General features: G+C 38.5%; 3 protein-coding genes across 3 annotated transcripts; 1 reads left to right on the forward strand and 2 right to left on the reverse strand.

Annotated features, from left to right (window-relative positions):
• Nucleotides 1–8,358, reverse strand: ak3 (adenylate kinase 3). Its single transcript, XM_034709339.1, has 5 exons — nt 6,977–8,358; nt 4,918–5,037; nt 4,533–4,705; nt 2,413–2,531; nt 1–1,387 (listed from the first exon to the last, which is right to left on the reverse strand). Exons 1-5 carry the CDS (start codon nt 7,122–7,124, stop codon nt 1,276–1,278), a joined length of 672 nt encoding a protein of 223 aa, XP_034565230.1. The 5' UTR covers nt 7,125–8,358; the 3' UTR covers nt 1–1,275.
• On the forward strand, nt 8,101–22,553 carry rcl1 (RNA terminal phosphate cyclase-like 1). Its single transcript, XM_034709335.1, has 9 exons — nt 8,101–8,321; nt 9,636–9,707; nt 11,404–11,579; nt 11,944–12,018; nt 12,137–12,261; nt 12,802–12,927; nt 13,300–13,456; nt 19,295–19,398; nt 22,380–22,553. The coding sequence occupies exons 1-9, from the start codon at nt 8,192–8,194 to the stop codon at nt 22,531–22,533; spliced, it is 1,119 nt and encodes a 372-aa protein (XP_034565226.1). The 5' UTR covers nt 8,101–8,191; the 3' UTR covers nt 22,534–22,553.
• Nucleotides 22,236–27,512, reverse strand: anxa3b (annexin A3b). Its single transcript, XM_034709338.1, has 14 exons — nt 27,317–27,512; nt 26,847–26,884; nt 26,690–26,737; nt 26,433–26,520; nt 26,177–26,271; nt 25,953–26,066; nt 25,602–25,692; nt 25,400–25,479; nt 24,928–24,984; nt 24,434–24,527; nt 23,929–24,024; nt 23,713–23,771; nt 23,167–23,289; nt 22,236–22,996 (listed from the first exon to the last, which is right to left on the reverse strand). The coding sequence occupies exons 2-14, from the start codon at nt 26,856–26,858 to the stop codon at nt 22,937–22,939; spliced, it is 1,017 nt and encodes a 338-aa protein (XP_034565229.1). The 5' UTR covers nt 26,859–26,884; nt 27,317–27,512; the 3' UTR covers nt 22,236–22,936.
• Between the last annotated feature and the right edge of the window lie 66 nt (nt 27,513–27,578).

Raw genomic sequence — 27,578 nt, forward strand, 5'->3', positions numbered from 1 at the left:
TAGAACAGCAGAAATTTATTGTGATTCATAATAAATACAAAAAGCAGTTGTACGTTGTCTATGAAATGGAGTTGTGTTTTAAAATGTTGTATTCAAGTGTTCAAAAATTCACACAGAACAATTCAGGAAACATTCACAGCATAAATCTACAGTACATCACAAGGCAGGTTAGCATTTCAATAGCTACAAATACAGTGAAAATTCTTACAAGAAAACACAGAGCCCCACAACAAGCTTGAATATTCTTCTATAATCCAACACAATGATGAACTGTGCTCTAAATGCTTTAAAGAAATGATCTGCTTGTCAAGTCAAAATGAATGGAGGTTTCCTAATACATAACAGGCTTTTGTTGCGTTCACACCAGATGCAAATTATTTTGTTGTTGTGTTTGGAATGAACGCCCCTCAAGTCACAACAAGGAATGCCCGGTACAAATGCAAATTTAAGCCTGTAAAACGAACATCAGTAAGACTTTAAGTGTTAGAAAGAGGCTGTAATACAATGATGGCTCATTATTTATACCTTTGTATTTGTTTGTTTTTAAATAAGATAGACTATTTTATACATTATTTAATCTGTGGTCCTTATTTATATGTATTTACAGTCTACATTCACTGAGCTACCTGTAGGCTTTTTTTAATCTATTAGAAAATCAAAAGGCACTTGAGTTTTATGAGTAGATTTACAGTAGTGGAAAATGTGTGGAAAATGGCAGAGTTCCCTTTAAGGCAAATACCCACTGCATAAGAAACAAATCAAGTTTTTCAACAAAGAAAGGATGTCATTATAATAAAAATAAAATTAAAGTTTAAACTGTACACATAAATCCATAAATTCTTTAAGGTGGCTACTTTCTCTCTTCGTTATGCAATGTTTCTTATAAAAAAACACAACTTTGAGATTCTATTTTTAAACATGTTGATGTTTGATATCAGACTCAGGGACATCTTGCTTTAGAAAGGCACATAATGGAATAAAGAAACAATCTTTTGAACTATAAGGACTTATCCATGAAGACTTTTGTGCCTCCTGAGAGTGCAGTAGCAGTGCAACAAGTACTTCAATGGTGGAGTTTCTCCAAACAACACAAGTTGTCTTGCTAATGCTCACATGACGTAAGAGCTTGCTCCTCACTGAACACATTCAGAATTTAAAATAATACAGATAGCTCTTCTGTTGTTCTACAAGAAGTGCCACTTGAATGACCATTAAGTTCAGAGTGGTTTCTGTTGGTAAACTTTAACCCTTCTTGAGCCTTTCTGTTCAGGCTCTTTATGCAGCCTTATGGTCAACGTGAGGGAGTTTTCTGTGGAGGAAAGCCTGGACGTGCGGCCAGATTTTGTTCGTTTCTGTCCCAGAGAAGGTCTCAAGCATACCATTACTCCTGAAAAGACAAAGAAACACATGAATCTATTGTTACAAAATCACTTGAAAGTCAATTATATGACACAGCGTTGAACTTTCAGCTTTCAAAGTGAACATTATGCTTCTGCTTAGTTCTCATTCTGTAGAGTTGTAAAGATTCACCAGCGTGAATCAGCAACTACTTTAAATGTTTATGGTGAGTGTCATACAAACCTGTAGATGGCCTGATTATAAAGTTATGATACAAGGCTAGCCATTTAGCTTCAGCTGGCTTGCTAGTAGAAAACAGCATGTCTGAAATTGCAGAAGCGATTGCTCGTTCTTCACCTCAGACATCAATTTACCTGGTGAGAGGGAATGGCCAAACCTGAGCTACAATGCTAACCTTGAATCACTCTAAATCATTCAAATGAATCATCCCTCAATTAAACATAGCCTTTGTACCAAGATCCAGATCAGACTGTCCTATGAAGGAGAGATGCACATGCACACCCCTTCTCTTTTGTAATTGTATGTACCTGTTTTAAATGATAAATTACCTCTCAAAGAAAAGGGGAAAAAAGAAGTGGGACACTGGCTAAGTATGTCCTGCTGGTTTGATGGAATACACCAACACTATGTGTTGTCCTGCCTAATTGGTCCAAAAATAGCAAATATGATTCATATACTCCCAAAGTGGGTTCAAACCCCACAAGTCTAACATCTCTCCAGTATTTGTACTTATCAGTTGTGCACCTGGAATGTGGTTCTTAAGCATTTTAGCAGTTGTGCAGTCAACTGTGAGGAATGTGCAGAGAGGGACAGGATCAAGGTTCAGAAGCATTAGGTTGTAGCTTTTTACCTACAAGTGTATTATGGTCTTTTTGTATGAGCACTCCTCAGAGAGAGATATATTACAGGCTGTAATGTATTTTCTTCATGAGGATCAATGTGCAGAGATTCTAAAGTGATGACTGTAATTAAAATATAGTTAATCAAATAATTTGGACTCGATCTACACAAGAAGGTGAAGATATAATATTAGATTTGTCAACAGTATTATACCTGTAGTATTCTAAGACAGGCTCTGTCTGCGTTTCATAGGCCTTCAGTCTCCGTGTGACGGTCTCTGGTGTGTCGTCATCTCTCTGGACCAAAGGTTCCCCGGTTACATCATCCACACCCTGGAGAAAACATACAAAAAAATGTTGCTGCTGACTTTCTTAAAAACTACACCAATACCAACATGCTCTGTCATCGGGATATGTTTACTACACGCTGCAAATGAATGGTTTTCTTCACTGTACGGAGAAATGTGATTTAGGAGAGTTGCAGGCATTCTCAGGCATTCTTTTATATCTTTGGGATTTGTAGAACTCAAACTCAGACACAGCTCAGAGACTGGAATGTAAACACCACTCAGGAAACACAAAGAGAGTTTCCGCTTTTGCTGACCTCAAGAAGGTGCTTCGAACTAAATGCTAACTTCAAGCCAAAATGCACAACAATCAGTGCTTACATGCTTATGTTCAATGGGTGTAATGTTCATAAGGTTCATTACCTTTGTCAAACAATATCTTGAGCCTGTCTGAATTGAAACATTCATCATACAGGGTTTACAACAATGCTATGAGATGTATTCACTTTATGATGCTTTGTTCATACAGTTATTATGCCTTAGCATGAACCCTAACCAGCCACCTGACCAAAGTCAATTCTTTCTTCCCCATAGAGCACTTCTGTGTTGAAGGAAACTGTAGTCTCCTGTGATTAATGGTTCCAGAGAAATGTTTGTAACTCATTACATTCATGCCTTGAATAGCTGTAGTTCTGTACTTAGATCTCTTTCGTTAAAGAAAAGAGAAATGCTACATTTTTCAACCCTTGACCTGACTGATGTTTATCCACTTTTTATTATTATTTTGTCACTTTTCTCTCAAATAGGATTGTGAAGAAATGAGTTCAGGAAATGATTAACTCTAGATATGTAACTCCAATAGACTTTGAGGAAGGAGAAAACCTATGACCACAGCATGTTAGCATATATTACACAACGGTTGAACTTAAGCAGCTACTGTGTCAACCTTAACTTTGCATTAATAAAGCAAAATAATAATTCATCATGATTGTTACATAATTCATAGAATTCATAAACACCTGTTTTTGCTTTGTTAGAGAATCTAAGAATTACCACTGAGATGCTGAATCAGGGTAAACATGTGCACAGTTGAATAATTACCTATGCTCAAATGTTCTGTTATACTACTCAAAAATAAATGATGGAGGTTGAAAAAATGTGAAAAAGGTCAAAAGGTCAAATTAATTGTTCTCAGTCATTCTGATGTCCATGTCGTTTTCTTCCCAAAGTATTTTCCTGCAGCCCAAAGTCATTGAAACACATATAACATGCACAAAAAATATGTTTGTCAAAGTGAGCTTCACATAACACAACTCTACATCATAAACACCTTCAAAAAACTAACTTAAGGTTGGGATATGGAAAAATGACACTAAGTTCAACCACAAGTTCAATGAATTGATGAAAAAGTTGAAAATTAAGTCAACACAGAGATTCATTCTTGATTATTGATGTTGCTTTGTATTCTTATCATCTTCATACCCCTCTCATAAAATACAAAGTCCTGTAATTGCTCACTGTTGTTAAAACTAATAATCAAAGTGACCGCCTCTCACGACCCTATCTGCTCTGTGTACAGCTGTGTAATTGCTCTGGATGAGAGCAAAGGTCCCCACTTGAACATTCACAGCAAACAAATGACCTTTAGTTTTACCGTCTAATCTTTCTGTTCGCTCTCTCCTCCATTTTTCTAATTTATGCAACATTCTGCCGTCTTTCTCGTAATCATTTAGTGTCTCCTGTGTCACTTTTGGTCTCTATTTCTTGCTTTATTTCTCTAAACCTGCTTCCCTGTATTCAAACGACTATATTTGCATCTCATTTTATCTAAGTTGGAGTAAATAGAAACATCAAGCAATTAACTGACCTTGAAAAAAACAGTGTTCTCTGCTTCATAGAAGATAAGAAAACAAATAGGAAGCTGAAGGTTCTTCTTTGAGCTCTGAGAGAAATATTGTGACCAACTTCAACCTTGAAGTTAAGTGGAAACCAGAAATCAAAACGGTGATTCATCCCTGTAATGATAGGGGAAAGAGGTTGTATTTACTGGGACTTTGGGCGGGTTGAAATCTGTGTTGTAGACTCTGCCACTGGAAAGGTGAGTCCAGCGAGATGTGAGCCGCTGTTTGATGGTCTGGAAAGGTACATTGAGGTTTATGACTGTGTCCACAATGCAGGCGTCATCCAAAGCCTCTGCCTGGGAAACTGTGCGAGGGAAACCTGGTTCGAGAGAGAGAAGGACAAGAGAGCAAGGCAAAGGGTGCAGGGAGGAAAGGAAAGATGTGATGAGTAACAGTTGGTTTTAAATGTAAAGATAAGAGGTATTAGAAGATTTGTTCTTCTCACTTATTTAACAGTCTATATATAACATTTCTGGTTCTATTTTAACTAACTTTAATTTGTATTAAATCACAAAAGGTTGAAACTCTTACCATCAAGCAGCCAGCTGCTCTGGTCTATTGCTCTAAGGTCAGACAGGATGAGACGAGTCATGACATCATCGGGTACTAGCTGACCCTGATCAATACAGGACTTCATCAAGAGGCCGAACTCTTAAACACAAAGAGAAACAGAATCAGAGGAAGCTGGATGCTGTTGTGACAAAATAAGCTGTAAAGACCTACCTTAATGAAAATATGACCCATTAGTCTCATGAGAATCTTACTGTATATATCTAAATGATCTAAAATATGATAACACATAATTACTCTATAAAAATGTAGCCTCTTGTCATTTCTCAGCTGCTTGTACCATGTCATGGTTTGTTCGGGGTTCATCACTTTAAACACTCCATGCTTTGAGGACAGCAGTAGCAATCTGCAGGGATTTGGTTCTGAACTTGGGGCGTTATAGTTAAAGTCCAGAGGCACATAAATTGTGCTAGTAGCTGGAGGGGTGCTAGTTCACTTTCTGGGCATTACTGAAGTGCCCTTAAGCAAGAAACCTACACCCAGGCTTCTCTGTGTGCAGCCCTCTCCATGTGTATTTCTGGCCTATATATATACCGTAAGTGGCATTTCCAATACCACAGCAATGTGTTTTAGATGTTAGCAAAGAACCAATGTTAGACCAACATATTACATGTGGCACTAAATTATATGGAAAGTGGTCTAAAACAATGCAGGGAACACCTACCATACTTACCTTGAGTAAGTGAAGTTTTTAATATCATACTCATAGAGAATGACAGTGTTCTGTGAAACTGTATGAGCATAGTTTTTCCTGTCGAGTCACACTATGTTTTGAAGGTTAAGGTATAAGTTTTTTTTCTCCTGTCACTTCTGCTTTAATTGGACACAGTCCAGCTGAAGTAAGAAACTTCCTGACAAGCTTTGCAGAACTGAACTGACTGTGCTTATATGGTTAAGGGTGAAACTGGTTGTGAAGCTGTTGGCAAGCTGTACCCTGGGAAAAAAGATAGGACGTGTTGAAAGAAAGATTTTATGGATTAGTTGCTCTGACTGTCTTTTTTAAGTAAAAGCATTGTTGCAAGACAACCAGTCTGGCAAGTAAAATGTTGGCAAAGTGACAACTTAAAGGGATATTGGCATTTTTATACAATTCATACATTTTAAAGTTAAACCTCAAAGTTTCTGCAATGTTTGTTACAACATGTCAAAAGATTGGTACAGCAGTCTCAGGGAGTGCAAGGTCACTGGTACAGATCCATGGTGTGTTTCAGAAAGATTGAGCAGGCGCGGTTAATATGGAGGATTGCTTTGACTGCCAATGTGCTCCACTGGAGCTGCTCTGTGAACCAACACAAGGACTGAGTTATACAGAGGGGTTTAAAAATGTCTCCTCTTTCACAGTTTGGAATTGTAACAGTGCAATAAGGAAAATGCATTTGTGCAATACAGGGTTTAGTGCTATTTTAAAGAATTACATTTCTTAGTTATTGTGTTACATAACTGTAAATGCATACTTCTACATCTGTAGTAACTCCTCTCAAGGAGGCCCAAAGGTGAAGCAACTGTTTTCAGCTTTCTTTATCTTCATCCAAGGTGATATTGAGTGGCGGTAGGCCTCCTTCCAAAGTTCAGGCACAAGTGTTTTCAGTATAAACAGAAAAAGAACTTGCTGCAGGCTTTAACTCCTGCTAACCAGTCTGCCCTTGGGTAGAGAAAATGCAGATTATTCTACCTGTCCTGGTTCGACCAGTATGGTTTGTCACATGGAGATAAGAAATCAAACGGTATTAGGAGGGGTCCTATCAGAGTTGCTCAGAAAGCAAGGTTAGGTTGTTTTTATTTTCACACTAAGAACATCCAAATGCTCGTCTGTAATAATATTTGAAGGTGTTAGACTATGGGGATATTTTGTGTAGTATCCTCAAGATAACAATACAGACAGAACAACATATTTTAAACAGGTCTAAATAATGATGTTACATTGCAGCATATGGATGTGTGCAAAAACAACACTGCATGTTTTATTTAGGATGAAACTACACTGTCTCTGATTATGTTTGTAACAGGACTTCTATCTTACCAGTTTTGGCGTTGATGTTTGCTCTCAAAATGTCCCCACTGGAAATATGTTTTAGTCCAAAACTTTTGGTAATGCGCGCGGACACTGTTCCTTTCCCCGAGCCCGGAGGTCCCATAATGACTGCACGAAAAATCTTCTGTAGACCCATCACTGGATGATTATTGATGACAAAGTTCCAAGTTTGACAGCAGAGAACAGCCGTATCCTTCCCATGTAACTCTTCTCTCTGGATGCTCGGCAGCGGTTGGATCAGAGCAGGTACTCTCTTTACCCAGAAGTGCGCAACGTCGCCAAGAGTGGGCGCGTCTTCTGCAACTCTCACTGGACCTTGACTGTTATTTGCCCCAGCGCTGCAGAAACAGAAGGAAGAGGAAAGCTAGGAGGGGGAGGAGGAGGAGGGAGAAAAAGATGAGAAGTGCAACCAATAGTGTCGGTGTCAGCAGGGGCAGACGAGGATAGGCTCTCTTCACGACACACTCTCAGTAAAATGAGCTTCTTTCTCCTGCACGCTGGAATCAACTTCCTAGCCGATGTCACAGTTTCAGTGGAGATGTATTTATTGTGTAATACTGTTATGTAATTGGACTACAGGCAGAGGAAAGCTTGTTGGAATGGTTTGCGATGATTAATCCCTTCCGAGTCTCGTTGCCCTCAGCGGACAGACCTGCAGAATGGCAGACAGCCTGGGCTGAACATCAACCAGACTGCTCCCTCTCTCATATTTACAATCCGAAATACATCAGAGCAATTTGAACGCTTTAAACGCAATCACTTACTAAATATCACATAGGAGCCGTTCTGTTGCGTTCTGAAAAAACACAACATAAGAGGTAAATAGGCTGTCCACAGGAAAAGACATCTCCATCACAGCAAGCGCGTTTTAGTCTTCATTAGTCTTTTTAATATTATCTCTACATTCTAAATTAAAGTGACTATAATAAACGAGATAATCTAACATGTTGCTTCTGCTAGAATTGTTTACACTTTGATGTTGTTCTGTGCCTTTAAGATGTCAAAATATTGAATAGACACGCCCACATTGCTTATATGGTTGGTCATGTGGCTCCATCTTGTGGCCTACCAGGGAAATGCATGTACAAAAAAAAAGCCCTTTTGGCCTTCCTGCGCTTCCATAGCTTCACTCTCATCCAACGCCTTCCTGTACAAACACACGTGGATTCCAGCCTGACGCCAGGCAGCACAAACAACAATAACATGGCAAGCCACGGGCTCATATACGACGGCTGCAATTTTTTCAGACAGCGGCTTGTTTTATCCACACTCAGCGGAAAGCGTGTTAAAATAAAGAATATAAGGTCGAGAGATGACAACCCGGGGCTCCGAGGTAAGTTTCAGCTTCTCTACATGTGGCGTCGCAGTTAGCTCTGCGGCTAAGTGCTAGCTGATACGCAGTTGGGAGTGTGTGTGATCACTGGGCGTAGGAGGTGGGGACGATGGTACTGTAGTGTAAATGTGAGTTAATAACATTTTTAATCTACTTTACAAAGTCATGTCTTCGTCTTGCTTGTTAAAAGTTTGCCTTTAGAGCTCAACATGACATTATTTGAGCGACTTATTTTGGCATATGTATGTAGGAGTTATTAGAAGTTCCCACAGTGGATGGAGGAATGCTGTAACGCTTGTTACCATATGTTCTGGTTTTGGTTACATTTTTAAAAGGCTTTACCAGTTTCCTGTAGTATAATACTTTTTCCCAACATTGTTTTTATTGATTTTCAACAACTTTAGACATACATTTATAAACATTCATACACATATCTTCACTTATAAATACAATACAGAACACACACACACACAAATCCCAGGTGCATTAAGAAAGGACAGAGGACTAAGCACTTACATACACACATATACAAAATAAAATAAATAATAATAATAATATAAAAAACACATTATATACATACACATGTACCCACATACACTTACAAATAAAAAATAAAAAAGATAACAATAAATAAATACAAGTACGTAATAAAAAAATTATGCATTAAATGGAAAAAAATGAATAATAAGAAGGAAAACAGTTCTTGTACTATGTCAGTAGTTAGAGTTGGGGAGTTTTGAAGGAGATATAATTCAATTCAATTTTTCAATTCAATTTTGCTTTATTGGCATGAACAAAGACATGTTATTGCCAAACACATAAATTCATACGATACATTATATATATTCACAACCCACTACACTCACCACAGATGCATGAATCACACACCATATTCATTACATATTATATTCATCACATACATATCAACCATATATTACATAAATTACATATTCTATATGCATTAATGAACGATTACCCATACAGCATATCTCAATGTCCTCACCCACCTAGTATTGAGCATCTAACATTAACATGTGTATCTCAGAGGGCCATCTATTCATCCCCAGGTTCCTCCATCAGGTGTGTGATGTCTGTCTCCTCTAGATAGATTACAAAGCGACCCCAGATGTTATTAAAGGGTGACACCTTTCTTTCCCCTCAGAGTGTATGTTGCTGTAGTATAATATCATTATGAAATATTGTTGACATTATTAAAAACTTTTACAAGTCCGGTTTTAATCTATTGTCATCGGCGATTCAGCTGTTCAAAGTTATAAACTGTGAATATTATTATTTACTGTGTATCTTCTCCAGATTTTGAGGCCAGCTTCATCAGACTGCTTGACAAAGTGACCAATGGCTCCAGAATAGAGATCAACCAAACAGGTGAGTGTTGTAGTCTGGATGGGAGTGTAATATTACATTTGTCGCAGGGTTTATGTAATTACTGTTTACTGCCAAAGAGGATAACTGAGTGCTGACATTACAGTAGTGTCCGTCACCAACTGAACATGAAGAACTGAGTTTAAACAATTGTCTTAATGGATTTCTTGTTCTCTCATTACACTTCTAAAGTGTCATAAATGCATCTTAATGCATGTGTTTATGGATGTAAAGTTCAGCTGTAGTCATCAGAATCAGAGTCAGAAATACTTTGTTTAACTGGGGGTAAATTCAGTCATTAAAGTTGCTCCTATACACAATAATTAAGAATATCAAGTAATATTAATAGAAGAAGTAATTAATAAGATATAAATACAAATACAATGAAAATAATGATAACAAAAGCATGTACAGAAGACAGAATAAGCTATGTAGAAAATAAATGGTTAATTCCCCCTGGGATCAGGAAGAGGGTGCTCTGGTGGTCTGTCTGGAGTCTGGATATGGCAGCGTTGAGAACGTTGGACGCTGTAGTCGGGTTGGCAGAGGGGGGGATGTAAACAGCTACCAGTAGCCTATGAGATCTCCCACAGCGCTCTCGGTGCTATCCCAGTCCTCCCGGACAGTCTGAAAGCCGTCAATGGAGACGTGATCGGGAATATCCTGATGCAGCCACATTTCCGTGAAGCACACCATGCTACATTCCCGAAACTCCGTCTGACTCCTGGCCCTGTTAGTCCGTCCATCTCACGTTGCCCATGGCAGGGCTTATCACAGTGACCACATTACATTTGCAAAAGAAACTCCATTAACTGGATTCACAAACAATGCCATGAAGACATTCAAACTCAGAACACTGATCCTAATTCAACACTAAAGCCTTAATGGCCTACATCAACACATCATCATTAAGGGTATTGATTATTCCTATAGAGACACGCAGCCTTTGAAACTCATGTGATGAGTAGTATAATAGCAAGCTGAAAGCAGATTCTTCTTATTAAGTGAACACAGTGCATGCTCATTATTTGTAGGATCACAACAATAAACAAGTGTTGGAGCACAATCAGATTGGAAAATGTCTGACTATCTCTTAGACAGGTTTGGAAAATGTTGATGTAGTTTTCAACAAACATTGCTAGACGTGGATTTTTAAAGCCCAAAAATGATCGCTTCTGATATAACTGTTTCACAACTAGCCTGTAAAACAAACTGATCTTGATCTTGCTGAGAGGGACTGTAGCTTGCTGTTGGAGGGGTGTTATTTTTTACATAATATTTTGAGGGAATGTTACTCAACAAAGTCACACCTGAATGTTTTTGCTGTCGGCTGAGCCAGCTGTATGAATATGAATATTTTACCTTTTTCATAAAGTTTCACCCTGGTCATTTTCATTTTACAATTTTTGATCTTAGCCTAAAATCCGTTTTTTTTGTCTCATTTAAAAAAGAAAGACAAATAGTAAATAAAAGAAGTTTCATCTTTCTGTCACTCACTCGCTTAATGGCCAAAATAACATGAAATTAAAGTTCCCACAGCTTGTTTATGAAGCATTTATTAAATCTGTTTATTTTTGCAAATACTCATCCTCCTCTCAATAAATGATATCCTAAATCTTACTTCATTGGCTCAATATTAAAAATTGCTGCCCACTTAAGCTCACTGTTTATTTCTTTTGTGTGTGTTTTCTTTTTAAAGGTACGGTGTTGTTCTACCAGCCTGGTCTGTTGTACGGCGGTCCTGTAGAACATGACTGTAACACGCAGCGCTCGGTCGGCTACTACCTGGAAGCTTTGCTCATGCTGGCTCCATTTATGAAGACGTCTCTAAAGGCCACACTGAGGGGGGTCACCAACGACCCCACCGACCCAACAGTAAGGATTCACATGCACCAGCTTCCCACCTTTAGTTCCCTTTAGCACGGGCCTTCTTTTGAAGCATTCCCCTGTGAAGAAGAATATTGAATTTTCTGTCTTTTTTGTTATTGCTTTTTCATTTGAGTTCCCCTATTTTTAAGTGTGTAATGTCAATAAACCACAAGCAAGAAAGCAGTGCGATAACGAATTGGAAGAGGTGTTGTCATGGAAACAGTGAGCAGCATCTGTATTGGTTGCCATGATAACAAAATGATCCAGTTTTGACTCTTCCTGGCATTTCTATTCCTGATAATTAACATTTTCTGTCCTTTGAAGATGAGGAAGGATGCTTTAAAGGAAGTAAACAATCTGTCTCCCACAGGTCGACCTGCTGAAGTCCTCCACCCTCCCTGTGATGAAGAAGTTTGGCATTGATGGAGAGGGATTCGATCTCAAGGTGAGGACACACTGTGGCCTGTTGATAAAACCAGAGTAATATGATACATTTCAACCCAAATATGACTTGAAAACAGGTCAGCTCATGCTTCTCACTGCCTCTGTTGCTGCTCCCTCAGGTGGTGAAGAGGGGCATGGCACCTGGTGGAGGAGGAGAGGTAGTCTTCACTTGTCCCGTCCGCAGGACCATCAGACCGGTGCAGCTGACCGACCCAGGAAAGATCAAGAGGATCAGAGGAGTGGCGTATCCTTCTCAGTCTCATTGTCATAGACTAGCTTGTCTGTAAACAACAATTTAGAAGAACTAGGCTTATTTAAACCCTTTACACTGCACATAAACTGTGAATCATTGTTTTCTAGAGCCATGACTCACATTTGTTTTATTTTTGATTAATCTAATTATTTTCTATTAATCTGTTACTTAGTAAAATGTTAAATACTGGCTTTCAAATCTCCTTTAGAATAGCTTAGAATGACAAATATCTTGTTACAGCCAAGTGACCATGAAAAAGCTTCAGATATGTAGTTTAAAATGTACATGAGCAGCACATTTAGATTTTTAATTTTCACCCCAAAATCTACTATAACTTGTGGATGGTAGGGATTCAATAAAGGATAAATGTAGTTGTATTATTATTATCATTGTTATTTTGTATTTCAAGATAAGCTAAAATACCCTTTTCACTGATGACTTGTGTGAATCTGTCTTTGAGCTCCAAACAGAGAGAGCACAAATCCCCCATGTTTCGTGAGTCATTGAAGCTCCTTGACGATATGAAACCAGATACTCTGTGCGAGTTTCTCCTCAGATGGCAAACAGGATCGTAGAATCAACCAGAAGTGTTCTCAACAAGTTCATTCCAGACATCTACATCTACACCGACCACATGAAAGGACCAAACTCTGGAAAGTGAGTACCTCAACATTAATGCTTACACAGGAACATCACATATTGGACTGCATCACTTTACTCTCTTTGGTTGACGTGTTGGTACTCAAACCTTCATGAGATAAAGTACATGCAAGCAAAACAGCACTGTTTACATGATGTTTTGCAAATATTTATACACAGTTTGTAAAAAACAAAGCATTTATTAGTCATGCATACAAAGTCAATAAGCTCTTCAAAGTGTAATTCAAACCCTATACTGAATTCCTCTCATTGTAAACCAGGGTGCTGTGTAGATAAAGGTCAATGTAAGAAGGTGAATTGTTAGCAAGTTTTAATAATCTCATTTCATTCAGAGGAAAACACAAACTTATTGATGTGGGTTTACTTCAGGTCTCCAGGTTTTGGTCTGACTCTGGTGGCAGAGACACTGAATGGCACGTTCCTCAGTGCTGAGATGTCGTCCACGCCACAAGGGCAGGGAGACCCCATGCTACCCGAGGACCTTGGAAAGAACTGTGCCAAACTACTTCTGGAGGAGATCCATCGGGTGAGTACCACAGAGACCCTCGCAAACACAGATACCCACACCACTCACACACTCACTCAGTCACACACAAACAGACACACACACACAAACACACAAACACACAAACACACACACACACACCTATGTCTGTTTCGTCTGTAAGGTCTTTAGTCAAAGAGAGGGTCTGTGGTTTGAGTCTGTCTACCATCAGATTTATAAGTTGCTTCATTTTTATATGTTAACCCTCCTGTTATGTTCGTTTCTCTGGAACAGAAAGAATGTTCCTGGGTCAATTTGACCCGGGGCATATTCAATTATCCAAAAGTGTCAGAACCCCAAAAAATCCCAATAATCTTTTTTTTAAATCTAATTTTTTAACTCCATTACTAACCATTTAAATCAAGATTTGGCCCATTGGTGTTCTTTAATCCTCACAGATCATGGTTCAATGAGGATAACTCACTCCTTTTTCATTAAAATTCATGTAAAAACTTTTTTAAAGTACATTAGAAAGCCCTAGATATAAATACAATAATTTTACATGACATTTATTTCAGTTTATCTTATTTTACATTTTGAAATTTTTTTTGTATGAAGTGATGTTGATAAATTAACACAACACCTCTTCTGTCACATGCTGCCCAGATTTTTGTGCTGCATTTAGCAGGTTTGGAAGGCATATATTGCCTAAAATAGACTTAGAAAGGGTCAATTTGACCCGCAACATAACAGGAGGGTTAAAGAGGCAATTAATAAGCCTGTTTACAGATCAGTAGATTTATCCAGCACAAGTTTAATTAATTAATTATGTAATTATTTGTGACACATTTTTTTGTGTGCGAAGAAGTTAGTTTTATATTGAAAATAATTCAAAAAAGCATACAGCACATGACCTCTGCCCCCGCCCCACCTCTGTCCTTGTCCTGTTTTATTTTCACTTTTATTTTATGCAAAGCGACTGTGAGTATCAAGAAAAGCACTTTATAAATCCTATGAATTATTATTATTTATAATTGAAAATAATTGTGCAGTGCAAATGTGATTTAAATACTTTTCTATTAATATCCCAACTTTGATTGACTTCCATTATTTTTATTTTTTATTGTCAAAAGTTGACATTTTGAAATATCGGTTACTGTGCAGTAGGGATGTTACCATAACAGTTAATTGAGTATCAATTCATTGATTTTTAAGAACCTACTTGAAACACGCATTTTTGTTTTCGATGTTATATCACAAGCAAACATCATATGGTCTCATATTTGGTTCAGCTCTCAGGGAGGTGTTTTCAGTTTAAAGCATGTTTCCATGTGAATCAGCTGACTGAAGGTGTTGCCTACAGCGGAGACACTCAGCTGGGGGCTGCAGCTGAGTGACAGGTCTCCATGAGCACTTTTGTTTTTTTGGCCACCAGACTGATTATGACTCAATTGCGCTCCCAACTGACACCTGACCATGAACACATGCTTATTTTTCTCAATAAGAACTAGTAGGCAGAAAACTGGACAGCGTGAGTCTGAAATATGTTTCTGTTCTATTCTCTTGATGCAGTAAGTCTTCATGTTTTTGACTGTGCCTTCATTTATTTCACTGTATGTCCGTGGAGATTATTTTTATGAGCTTGCTCCACACGTTGATATTCAGCATGTTTAACATTTTGTACACCTCAATATGATCCGTAGCTCTTCAATACAGTCAGTTATACACATTGTGTTGCGAAGGAAAATTTGATTTAGGGGAAAAAACACTTTTGGCATGGAAAACACCTACGTTTCTTTTTATGATTAATCACTAATCGATCGTTCATATTTCCAAAGATAGATAACAGAGAATACTTCAAATGTACATCCCTACTCTGCAGGTTTATCCCTGGAAGTTGATATCAGGTCTTAATAATGGCCCACAGAGCAGCTGGAGAATCAGCCCATCTGTGGACAAATCCAATTTCTAGGGGAATACCTGACATACGCAGTCAGGACACATAAGAACATCAGCATGCAACAATCACATTTGCTGCTCTTGTTTGCGCACATTCCTTGGTAATGATCCGTTCTGTGAGTCAGTTGACAAATTGTGGACAAGAACCACAGTGTAGAAAACACTAAAAGATTAGATTTAATCAAATGTTTGATTAGGCAGTATCGCAGCTCCTTCAAGATGTAATCTTGAGCGTTAAATTGAGAAGTGTCCTTGTCCTTGTTCGGTCAGCTATGGGCATGGGGGAAATATAGCAGTACTTGTAAATGTTGAAGCCTCTCAGTTTAAGGTGAACTACATTAAACTTTAATACAAGAGGGAATATCTTAATTTATTTGTTAAGATTTTAATAATAAATTCAAACATCTCTGTTATTTATCTGTCCACTGAAAAGATCCAAAGTGATCTCATGTCTGATCCACATGTTTCATGATTAAAATGACAGCATTATTTAAAATTATACTGTATTCTAAACATGTATAATTTTATTCATTCAACAAGTTGTGTATAAAAAGAGCCAATAAAAACACCTAAACTCTCCCTTCTTAGAACATATGGTGGTGTGTAAATTCAAAAAGATGAAAAATGCTTCTCATATCGAATAGAAACGCTTTAAAAATGGATGAAATCGAAAATCTTTACAGATGATTCGAATAACTAGAGGCAAAAAACTTTTTGGCAAACATTTAGATTATAAGGACAGGATGATATGAAGGAAGGATAGATAGATAGATAGATAGATAGATAGATAGATAGATAGATAGATAGATAGATAGATAGATAGATAGATAGATAGATAGATAGATAGATAGATAGATAGATAGATAGACAGATAGATAGATAGATAGATAGATAGAAACTTTATTAATCATTTCAGAAGGTTCCCTCAGGAAATTCAGAGTACATACACATCAAAGTTTAAGATACATTACTCATACTTGGATTAATTTGTTTTTGTCATTTTCCTTAGCTTCATTTTTTTCCGAGGCTTATTCACCAGTTTTCACAATTTACAAAAATGACTCCTAAATATTTACCAACTCTAAAACCTTCTTTCTCACTATATAATAATAATAATAATAATAATAATAATAATAATAATAATAATAATAATAATAATAATAATAATAAATTTTTAAAGCACCTTTCTCAACACTCAGGGCTACTTTATAGAGGGATTACAACGCCATAAATACAGTAACACAATAAAATAAATAAATAAATACAGCAAGCAAAGTAACACCAAGTTAAAAAGAAGCAGAGAAATGAAGCAGAGATGGGTTTTTGAGTCTTGATTTAATATAGGTAAGCTTCTACAATGCCAAATCGCCTGTTAACTATTTCTATTAAAGGCCAAGGGAGAGGCAACATCTAGGCATCACATTCCACATTGTGTTAATTTTAAATGTGGCGTTTCCCGTTCATGTTTGAAGACTTTTTTTTGTTTACCTCATGGAAAGCTCACCAACAGGCAGTTAATGACAACCCCCATGTCAGAAAAGAAGAGCCCACTTCATTAGACTTTGTACAATTAGATCCAGTCATTTAGTGACTTCAGTTTTTCCTCCTGCCATGTGAGTCCAGTTAGCTGGTCAGGGTAGTGCTGATTAACTCTGAAACAGGGATATTGTTGGATGTATCCTCTTCACTCCTGCAAACAGAGAGGGAAAAGTTTGTCTTTGGCAGCCTCGGTGGATGGTGGATTATAAACTGCTTATTTTGAAATGATCTTCTCTTTTCTTTTTTAAATGTAGCCACAGTTTCTTGTTGGAAATAGTTTCACCAGTTCATAAGTCTGACAGAGAACTCGTAACTACTGGTTTTAAAATGAAGCTCTATGAGGAGGACAGGGATTTCTGAAGCAGAGGAGAAAGGAAGAGAAAGGATTACACTTGAGGGGAACTGACGGCTTTTTGCGGCTTGAAGAGTTAATGAAAATTGAGACGGCACAACAAATGTGCTGGATTGGCATTAGGGGACCCGGGTGCTCTGCATGTGTGCGTCTGTTTGTTTTATGGTTAATCAGTACAGTCTTCTTGTAGTAAACCAAAGCTGACGATGGACATTTTGTTTTTGGAAGCAACGTCAACACAGGACAGGAGCTGATGTAAGTGGTGCACTCCTCCAATTTGTTGACTTCAGATTAAGATTACTCTCATTTCTTTCTCAGGGGTTTGTTATGATCTGAATGTTTCTGTGTTAGTGTCTGCTACTTTTGTGAGCTTGAGAGCTACAAGTTAAAAAAATAGACAACAGTGGTGGTTACACATTGAATCTTCAGGATTTGAGACGAGGGTGGATAGGTTTGTGGTAGAAAAAACTGATAGTAGTTTAATATAAGTCCACAGGAAAGAAGATTTTCCAAAATGCAAAAAGAGTTAATGATTACACTTTAATTGTAAATGTCAAAAGTTGTAACGTTGGAAATAGACTTTTTATTTGATTACATTCTTGAACCTGCTTGCTCGAGTGTGTCTTCACCTGCATTGTGGGTAAGGGAAGTTAGCCAGTTGTGGGCAGAATTCAAGGGACTTTTCCACCCGACTTCTGTTTTTCTGTTCACTGATTGGGAGTTGTCAGCCTCTTGGGAGACCTGAAGTGTCTCTTTTTTTCACTGGAGGGTAGGGCCTCAAATTAGCTGTCAGAAATGGGCTCAATGCATTTTGAAGTAATTGAACAAAAATGAAGCTGCTAGTTGAAAAGGATCGGTAGAGGTAGAGACCGTTCTGAAGGCTTTTGAGTCATTTCTACTTTTACAGTCCAGAACAGCAAATAAAGGTAAGGTGGGCAGCTGCTACAGTACTGTTCTTTATTTTGGTTTTAGTTGTCTGTGAAGTTGAATAAAATGTTTACGGTGAAATAACCATACCTGTCCAGATGATTATATTTGTAGATTAAATAGTAAAAAGCGTTGACTGAACACTGGGATATACTCAGTCTGTTTTATTTTTTTGTCTCAAGCCCTGTAATGGAGTAAAATCATGGAAATATGTTGTGATTGTTGAGTAGTTTTCCAAAAGTTTAGCATTCATGCTACTCAAATGTTCAGCATTTGAAGATTGATGATCTCCGTCTAGTGGTAGTGGGAATGTAGTTTGAGAAAGAAAAAAAAAAAAAGAGCAGCCTCATCAACAACCGAGACAATCTAACTATAGTCTCACTCTGGATTTGATGATATGATTATGTAATTGAATCATATTCCTGCTGACATGCTGTCTGGATGCCATCATACTGCGTGACTGTGCCTCATGCTCACTTATAGAGGATGCACAGTTCAGGATACAGACAGTTTTAGCTGCTTTAAACTTTAACAGTGACAATACGAGACAGTAAAAGGTTTTACTTTTAGCTTTAAATTTAACTCCCCCAAAAAACAATGGAATTAAATCATTTTGGGTGTGTCATGTCGGATCTTGCTTGAGAACCTGGCTGGTACATAGCAGTAAGCTGTTGTCTAGTAATCACAGCAGCATGTGATCACTTGGATACAGAGTGGATCCTCTGTCCTCCTAATACTTCTTGTGGCAGGGGAAAAGGGAAGCAGTAAGTGAAGCATTTAAGGTCAGAGGGACAGAAAAGAGCATCATTATTTAAAGGGAAAATAATAAACATTCAGACTCTAGGAAAAAAGAATCTATTTAATAACTACCAATGTATCGATAGGTACTGAAATACGCTAGGCTGAGTAAAGCACAACAGAACCTCTCACCAACCTGGACCCTCACTTTGTTTTCTAATCAAGTGTAATTTGCTATCTTTGTTTGAACTCTGATAATCAAACAGTCGAGGGGTTACTGAGTTCTCATTCTCCACCTCCATGGTGTATTTTTCTGTTGTTTTTGTTGCTCAAAAAACGTCAACTTCCTCTTTCCCCGTTTTTAGGGTGGCTGCGTGGATTCGTCCAATCAAAGCCTGGCGCTGCTCTTGATGACCCTTGGCCAACAGGACGTGTCAAAGGTTCTGCTGGGACCGCTCTCCCCGTACACGTAAGCCAGCCAGTGTCACTCAGTAATAAGACGCATGCAAAGCTGCTCGCCCCTCTGGACAGCAAACAGGCTGTTGGTTTATTTTTAAGTTATTACATTACAACAGATGCACTTTGTCCAAAAGTAGAACTCAAGTGACCTTACATGTTGTTATTCTTTTACCGATCTAATGTTGGCAGCTAACAGTATTTCAAAGTTCTTTTTCAAATGTAGGGCAGGAAATATAGGACAAGTAAACACCAGAAGCAATCAAAACATGAACCCTACCTAATACCTGGATTCAAATAAACACAAGGGACCTGTGCTCTCATGAAAAAACCTTTCCCATTAGGCCATCACCCCAACATTTATACTCTACCAATATGTGACCAACAACATGACCCCTTATGTCCTCCAACGCGCAAGCGTGAAGATAGATTGGGATTAATGGGCAACAAAGGTCAGCACATCATCAGTGGGCTCTTATCTCATCTTAATCCACCATTAGCAGAGCACTTTGCTGCATTTAGCAAGTTACAGTGGCAAAGAAAAGCAACATCAACAACAATAGAAACAGCACACACAGACTCACAAATAGAGTACAGATAATGATGGGGGAAGGAATAATAATGATGATAACTTTATTTATATGCACCTTTTCAAAATAAATCACTTTACAAACAGTTTTTTAAAAAGCAGTAGGCAGTACTTACGAACATATTATTATCCAACAGAAGTATTAAAACAAGCATCAAAGCAATAAACCTTAAAGTCAATACAAAGCAACTCTTAAATTAAAGTTTTTAAAAGTGACTTAAAAGACAACAGTGTGTTACCTTCTTGGATATCCTCTGGCAGGTCATTCCACAGCCTACAGGCACAAACAGAAAATGCTTGATCGTCTTTTTGTTTTTCTGTTTGAGCGTGGAATAGTTAGTAATGACCTAGGTTGATGAGGTTACATGAAGGCTCATAGGGAGTAAAGAGGTCAGCAATGTAGTCTAGAGCTGACCCCCTACGAGCTTTAAAAGTCAACACCATCATTTTCAAATCAGTTCTGAAGTAGACCGGGAGCCAGTGAAGCAATCTTAAAATGTGTGATGTGTTCTCTCCTGCTGGACCTGTTTATGAGTCTGGATCAGTTGAAGATTGAGATTATTTTGTGAGAGACAGGAGTAAAGTGAATCTAACCTGGATGAAATAAAAGCATGAATTACTGTTTCTAGGTTTTGATTGATACAAATTACCAAATGTATGACAGTTTTCTTAATTGAAAAAAGTATGTTTGGACTACAGAATTGATATGTTTTTCAAAACTGAGGCGAGAGTCAAAGATGATACCAGCAGGTTAATAAAAGTAAGTAGGTGTACTATTAGCAGGAACTTCAAATAAACAGATCTAGGCAGTCTTCTGTCTGATTTTCTTTTGTAGGTCACATCAAGGTTACTGTGTTAGTTGAGGTCTACTTCATACTTTTAATTTCTTAAACTCAAGAGTTTTCATTGTTTTAAGATAATGGTGAGAGTTCATGTGTCATCATGGATGAGGAGGGAGCTATGAACTGTCCATTTTCAGTTATCATGGTACCGGTGCTGTGTCACTCTCAAGTACAGTACTATGATAACTGAAGATTGGCAGTGCCATCACAATACACTCCTCAGTTCACTCGAGGCTGCTGTTGACAGACAACACAAGCTGTTGTTTGAAGCAGGCAACATGGAATAGACTCATCTTAAAGGGATATATTCTTATTTTTAAGTGAGGTTGTATGAGGTACCTGACAACAGTAAGTGTTTCACCCACAGGAGACGTCTTATCAGCTTGGCCCCATCGAGAAACTGGCTGGTGAAATTGGCTACCTTTTAGGAAAATCCAACCCCAACAATTTAGATGCAAGTGTATGACATAGTTAGAAAATGTTGAGCACTTTACTTTGCCACCAGTTAATTTGTTTAAGCACTTTTAGAACATTTGTGAACACAGCACAGGAATGTTTCTACACCTGCTATGCAGCCGTTTGGGTCTATGAAGTTTCAGTTTCAGTAGAGCAGGAAGCTCTGCATGGTGAGACCAAGCGGCAACCTCCGGTCTAAAAATACGAGTCCAATGCGGAAGTGCTAAAAACTGCGGTTCATCAAGGATCCGCTTGAGGCTGGCTCCAGAAGTACCGGAAACCACATACACACCAATTCAAAAAAGCCGATCTTTACAGCAGAAATAAACATGTTTACAGCCTGGTACAAAAGACCAGTGTAGTCTGGATAGCTCATTTCTCGATCGGCACACACTGTACGGGGGGTGAATTTTTTTTTAACACGGCAATTTCGAAGATATTGAGATTACCAGTTTTCCAATGAGAGGCACAGCTGACTTGATAGACAGGCCGGAACACTGTAGCTGTTAGCTAGGAGGCTCAATCAGTCACAATCACTCTTCAGCAGCAATATGGCTGCCGCCAACGATTGGTCTCAAAACAGTGTTTCAGAAACAGATGGGTGACGTCACGGATACTACGTCCATATTTTATACCGTCTATGGGTGAGACATGCAGACTGCAGCTGTATGTGAGCCGCTGGTATCTCTGATTCAGAAATGTCCTTAGATACTGTTTTCACCAAGTCCAGCTCATGACAGCAGTAGCTCTCTCTTTTTGTGGGCATGGGTGCACAGTGTACACACCTGCTCCAGGTAACTTGGGATCACTCCTGCTCTCCAGTTAGCACAGAAGTTTCCCACTCTCTCTTTTAGTCTGAGCTGACCAGTGTCTACGTGGATAACACACTTACATTTGAGAGTCACTTTATATAACCTCACTTGAAAAATAAAACCTTTGAGCTGCCATTGTGTATTTTTGTAGTTATTTTCAACATGTTTTATTTAACACAAGGTGATTGCATCTTCTTTTATAATATTGTGACTCTAAACTAAGCATTTGTTTTCCTATTAACACCCTTTTCTCTCTGTACCCCTCCTCCATCCATCCCTTTTTTCCTCACACCAGGATCGAGTTCCTCCGGCACATTAGAGATTTCTTCCAGATCATGTTCAAGATCGAGGTTCAGAAGCCTTCAGAAGACGAAAGTAAAGGTGGAGAGAAGGTCCTGATGACTTGTGTAGGAGTTGGTTACAGCAACATAAACAAAACCCTCAAATAAAACTAGTTTTTTTTTTATTATTTGAAGTGTCCTCTTGTATTGCTTTTATCACTCACATTAACATGCATGGAAAATCTGACACTTAGTGTGTATGATCCGTTACAATGCAACGCTTCAAAAGAAAAAAAAAAAATGTTAAGTACAAGTCACAACGAATACAATTTGATATATTCAATAAGACATTCAACCACTTCTTCTTCGTACCCATGAATGACAAGTGCTGGAATTCCTTCTTAAGAAGCATTTCAAGGTGGTTAGTTCCAGCTGAGTTCTAGCAAATAGATCACGCTGTTGTAAAGGTCAGACTCTGGTCAGCCTCATTTTTGGATGCAGTTTTTCTGATCTGCTATAGAGAAGAACTTCACACCACATGTTTCTCATCACAGGAGTGGGGGGGGGGGGGTTAGTCGTCTTGGCCAACTACACGCTTGAGGGCGTCGCCAAAACTGCCAGAAACTTCAGACTGCACAAACATGAAGGGAGAGAGGGAAGACAGGAAATATGAAACCTGGAATATGTCTACAGAGTAAAAGATTTTTGTTTAATTTCAAAAAAATTAAGAAACCACAAAATTGGATCTTTAAGAGTATAATGGTGACTAAAAGGTTTTGCCTCTGGTGCATTTGTACTGACCTCTAACTGGGTGTACAGGGAACACCCAAACAGCTTCTTGTACTCAGCTCTGATGTCCAGCAGATCAAGCTCTGAGCGGCTGACTATTATCCTAATCAGAGTGGACTCTGTGGTCCCTGCACCCTGGAAAAAAATCAAATTAGAGACATATTTATTAATCTTATAAAAATAAATCACACTGCAACAGCAACTACAATCACTGCCAAGACACTACATCCAACACTGAACAGGAAACATTCAAGCACACCAAGCAAAGTTATCTGCCTCTGCCTGCAGTCACGTGTGTTTTGGTTGCCTGCATTAACACATGTTGACACATTCAAACCACTGTTGCACATTTTGACAAAGCAGCAGCAACAAATTGGAGGCTTAACATTTCTTTCCACACCACTGCTAACAAATACAGCTGTCTGCTGTGGCCAAAGAGAAGCGGCTGTCATGTGACAATGTGTGGATTTAGCTTTTTGAGCCATACAAATGTTGGGGCAGTCGCCATCGGCTGCGATAGACCCTCATGGCAGAAACAGACATATTGAACAGCTTTACCTTCATGCTCTTGAAAAGCCTCTCAGCGAGGTACACAGGAACGCTCTTCGCACATTTGACTAGAAAAACAAACAAGACAATACTTTCTTGTTATACATCGGTTAGTTTGTGTGGCAGGAATGTGCATTTATAAGTCAAAATACAACTCCATTGAAAAGGAGACTGGCTGAGTTTATGGATCAGAAATATGTTGATACTAGAACAAGTCTCTCTTACCAACAGCCACAAGTATCTTCTCCAGGCTTCCAGACATCTCACTCTCTATGCTCTCCTGCAGAGTCTTCTTACTTATGCTCTTGTACTCCACCAGAGCTGCAAGAAGCACAACATTTCTCTGTTGTTCCAGAAGGCTTTACAAAGATTGCTCCTCTCAGATGTTTGCTGATTCTTTTACTTAATGTAGAGCACCATGAATAACCAAAAGCTCTTTTGTTCAGTATATGGTGAAGAGTACAGGGCAGCACTACTACAGGGAGGAAGTGCAGGACAAAATATCTGCTTTTTATTGCATTGAAACTGATAAGTTTGTCTCTGCACGCTGATAAGCCCAACTAAGATAGTCGACAACACTACGCCTGTGTGAATGTGCATCCTGACACTAGCTGAAGCTTAAAGCACCTTTGGTTTTTGTAAACACAACCTCACAGAGGCGTAAGCACAGCTATAGGCACAGTCATAACAACATCATTTATCAGAAAGAAAGTAGAAGGGGTGTACCCACTCTGTCGAAGCTGGGGAATACTCCTGTGGCACAAGATGTCAACAAACTTTTCCTCATCAGTCCCCCACTTCTTCTCCCCTGCTTCATACAGGGCCTGAGTGGAAGAACAGTGAGTGAGACGTACATACAGCACTCTTGGTTTTATACAAATAAATATGAGTTTCTCACAGCTATATCCAGTGGCCTCCATACAGGAGACAATGTTTACATGTTTAGCATAGGCAAAGCATGTTCAGGCTTGAGAGCTTAGTTATCTGACAGTGTTTGCTTCAGTCTGATGAATGAGTGAGGTCAGGTTACGAATGTTTAAAGAACAACTGAAGTATACAAATCCACACCTACTGATACGTCTTATACATAATAGTTTAACTGCTCTACACTGTTATTCTCTGAAGCTTAAGCTTGGTGGCTTTACTACGTTTCATTTTTAAAAATAATTGAGTATATAAGTTATGTTGGAGAAACAATTGTTAAAAACATTAATATGAACATACCTTAGCATCTGCTTTAGCTTTGGCAGGATCCACACTGGTGCTCTCGTCTCGTTTGCCCTGTGTTGATAGAAAAAGAAAACAGTTTGAGGAACTTAACATGATACAATAAATTAAAGGTTGCTTATTCCTAATCAGTTATTATATCATGTTTTGAGATACTTGCCTCAATCCAACATCTGAACCTAATACTGTTGTTAATTACAAATGAGAACCTTCAAAGATACAGATCTTATTGAAAAAGTAATTTCCATAATAATTAGTGCCTCTTAGAGCAGTCTGGTTTTTCAATGCATTTAATTTGGTTTTCTCCCAATTAATATTTTATGTTCAAGAAATTAGGGGATTTTTTTTCTGTTCTCCTGTTCCATTCTTAGGGAGTCTTAGATAAGTCAATTTAATGCTTAAAGGCCTGTTTTGTTAGCTGGATTTGCACTTATGTAGCATGTCACTATCTAAGATTAATGCACGGTACCTCAGCCAAGATGAGCAGTGCTTTGCCATAATCTCCAGACACCTCTGACTTCAGATCATGAATCATGGATTTCCCAGTTTCTGAAATAAAAGAGTATAGTACAGAGAATTTCACAACTACACAGGCACATTACATCATAAAAAAGAAACATCTGGTGTTTCTCAAACTGTGAAATGATACATTTTGTGTTGAGGAGACTAACCAGCAAGGTATGCTTCAGACATGGCCTGGATCTGTCTGTTCGATCTGGAGGCAAAGATTTCAGTCAGCGTGCACTCCGTGGTCCCGGCACCCTGCATGTCATACATACAAAATTTGAAGTACACAGTGAACTGATAATAGAGAAACCCAAGATGCATTTAAGCTGTGATAATAAGGAGTCAATTGCCACCTGGTTTCATCAGAATGTATGCAAAATGACAGTGGAGTGCTTTTATATAGACAAAATATGTGAGTGTGGTGAAATGATATGAATCCAAAGAAAGATGGAGTCAAATAATTCAGACATTTTCTTATACTCTTAAAATAAACTTATACTCCCATACAATCTCACCTTGATGGCCCCGGTGACTTCATGACAGTCGTAGACATCAGGGGGTGTTACCAATGCAACCAGCAAGTCTTCAAAGTCTCCATGAGTGTCACCCTCCAGGTCAGCTACTAGTGTCTGAAAGAGCAAGATTGATAACACACAGATTTTACTCCAGCATCATTATCAATCATCATGTTTGTCACAATACTGAGAGTTTACATTAAAAATGAAGTAACTTTCTATACCCTCCCTGTAGCTTTATGATAGGCGTTTGCGATAAGCTGCCGCTGAGCGTTACTTCTCTGGGTCAACACCTCAATAAGCGTCTTTTCTGTTGTACCTGTAAGTGCAAGACAACACAAGAAATGCTTACTGTTTGTTTATTTTTTTTACAACACATGGAAAATGTCTCTGGCTGATGCCCACATGTAGAAAATATGATTCAAATTCTTTACATAAATATCTACAAACAATACTGATAAGTGTAACTGATTAACTCACCCACGCCCTCTATGGCCTTCCGTATGGCAGCAACATCTTCTGCCACTTTGAAATTCACGCTGTCTTTCACAGTCCCTCTAGCACTGGACTGTTTGACACAGAAACATAATCACACAATCACACACAATAACAATCAACCAAATGGTAAAACATTAAACTGTAACACATCTTTGTGCATGCACAGAAGTATATCCAAACTCAGTACCCATCATCTCCATAATCCTGCATACTCAAGGCTGATGAATGATCCAACTTACTGCGACAGTCAGAGAGGAGGGGGTGTCTAAGAGCAGATCCAGGTCATCCTATAACACAAAATAATATGTTAAAATTATCTCCTATATTTCCCAAACTGTAAGCCTTAACATAGATCTAAATGACACTTTCACTCACTACTTGTCAACAGCTACTAACCCAAACACTCATTTTGATGGTTCAGAGGCAGCCTCAAACTAGGGAGAAGACAAAATGACATAATATTAACATCTGAGATGAAAACATTTCCATAACAGGACAGTATTCCTGCGTTTGAATGACTTATCTCTCCTCTTTTAGTGCCCCAGCGCTCTTGTAATCCACATTGGGCAACATTAAACATTTCCTGGATTATTCTTTCAGTGTCTGCCTTAAAGTGCGACATAACAACACTCGTTTGACCGCTTGATGAAGAATGAGGCTATTAAATCGAGTGTACACATGTACAGGAGTAGAAATCATAGGTAGACATGCACAAATTGAAATCCCATGTCGATCACTGTCTGTAGCAAGGTTCCCACCGATCAGCAAGGCGTAAAAGACACACAGTGACCTCACCGACAGAGGATGAGAAGTTGTGAAGTTTAAAAAGCGTTGATCAAAAGTCAGAGAGCAGTTGTCTTACTTACCTCAGAGAGAGAACACAGGTTTGATGTCAAAGGAGGAATTTCACAGTGAGCCTAAAATCGCCACACCTTTCAGAAAAGTTGTGAAGGCAACGCCCATTATCAACTGGAGGAAGTTGAATCATGGAGACTGTTTCCATAAACTCCTCCTCATCTGTAAACAATAACAGTAGGCATACTGAGCGCTCTCAGAGAAGAAGTCGGAATCAATTCTGCTTCTTCACCGTATGATCTTGGCTCCCTTCTGCAATACTGTATCACATTC

The sequence above is a fragment of the Notolabrus celidotus genome, chromosome 19 (assembly GCF_009762535.1).
Source record: "Notolabrus celidotus isolate fNotCel1 chromosome 19, fNotCel1.pri, whole genome shotgun sequence".
Lineage (NCBI taxonomy): Eukaryota > Metazoa > Chordata > Actinopteri > Labriformes > Labridae > Notolabrus > Notolabrus celidotus.

Coding starts and splice junctions, on each gene's coding strand:
- rcl1 (XM_034709335.1), top strand. CDS start 8,192: ATGGCAAGCCACGGGCTCATATACGACGGCTGCAATTTTTTCAGACAG. Junction 8,322..9,635: donor TGACAACCCGGGGCTCCGAG/GTAAGTTTCAGC, acceptor TATCTTCTCCAG/ATTTTGAGGCCAGCTTCATC. Junction 9,708..11,403: donor AATAGAGATCAACCAAACAG/GTGAGTGTTGTA, acceptor TTCTTTTTAAAG/GTACGGTGTTGTTCTACCAG.
- anxa3b (XM_034709338.1), bottom strand. Junction 26,272..26,432: donor GAAGGCCATAGAGGGCGTGG/GTGAGTTAATCA, acceptor TTGCACTTACAG/GTACAACAGAAAAGACGCTT. Junction 25,693..25,952: donor AAGTCACCGGGGCCATCAAG/GTGAGATTGTAT, acceptor TATGACATGCAG/GGTGCCGGGACCACGGAGTG.
- ak3 (XM_034709339.1), bottom strand. CDS start 7,124: ATGGGTCTACAGAAGATTTTTCGTGCAGTCATTATGGGACCTCCGGGC. Junction 5,038..6,976: donor AAACATCAACGCCAAAACTG/GTAAGATAGAAG, acceptor TTTGTGTTTAAG/AGTTCGGCCTCTTGATGAAG. Junction 2,532..4,532: donor TCAACCCGCCCAAAGTCCCA/GTAAATACAACC, acceptor TGTTTTCTCCAG/GGTGTGGATGATGTAACCGG.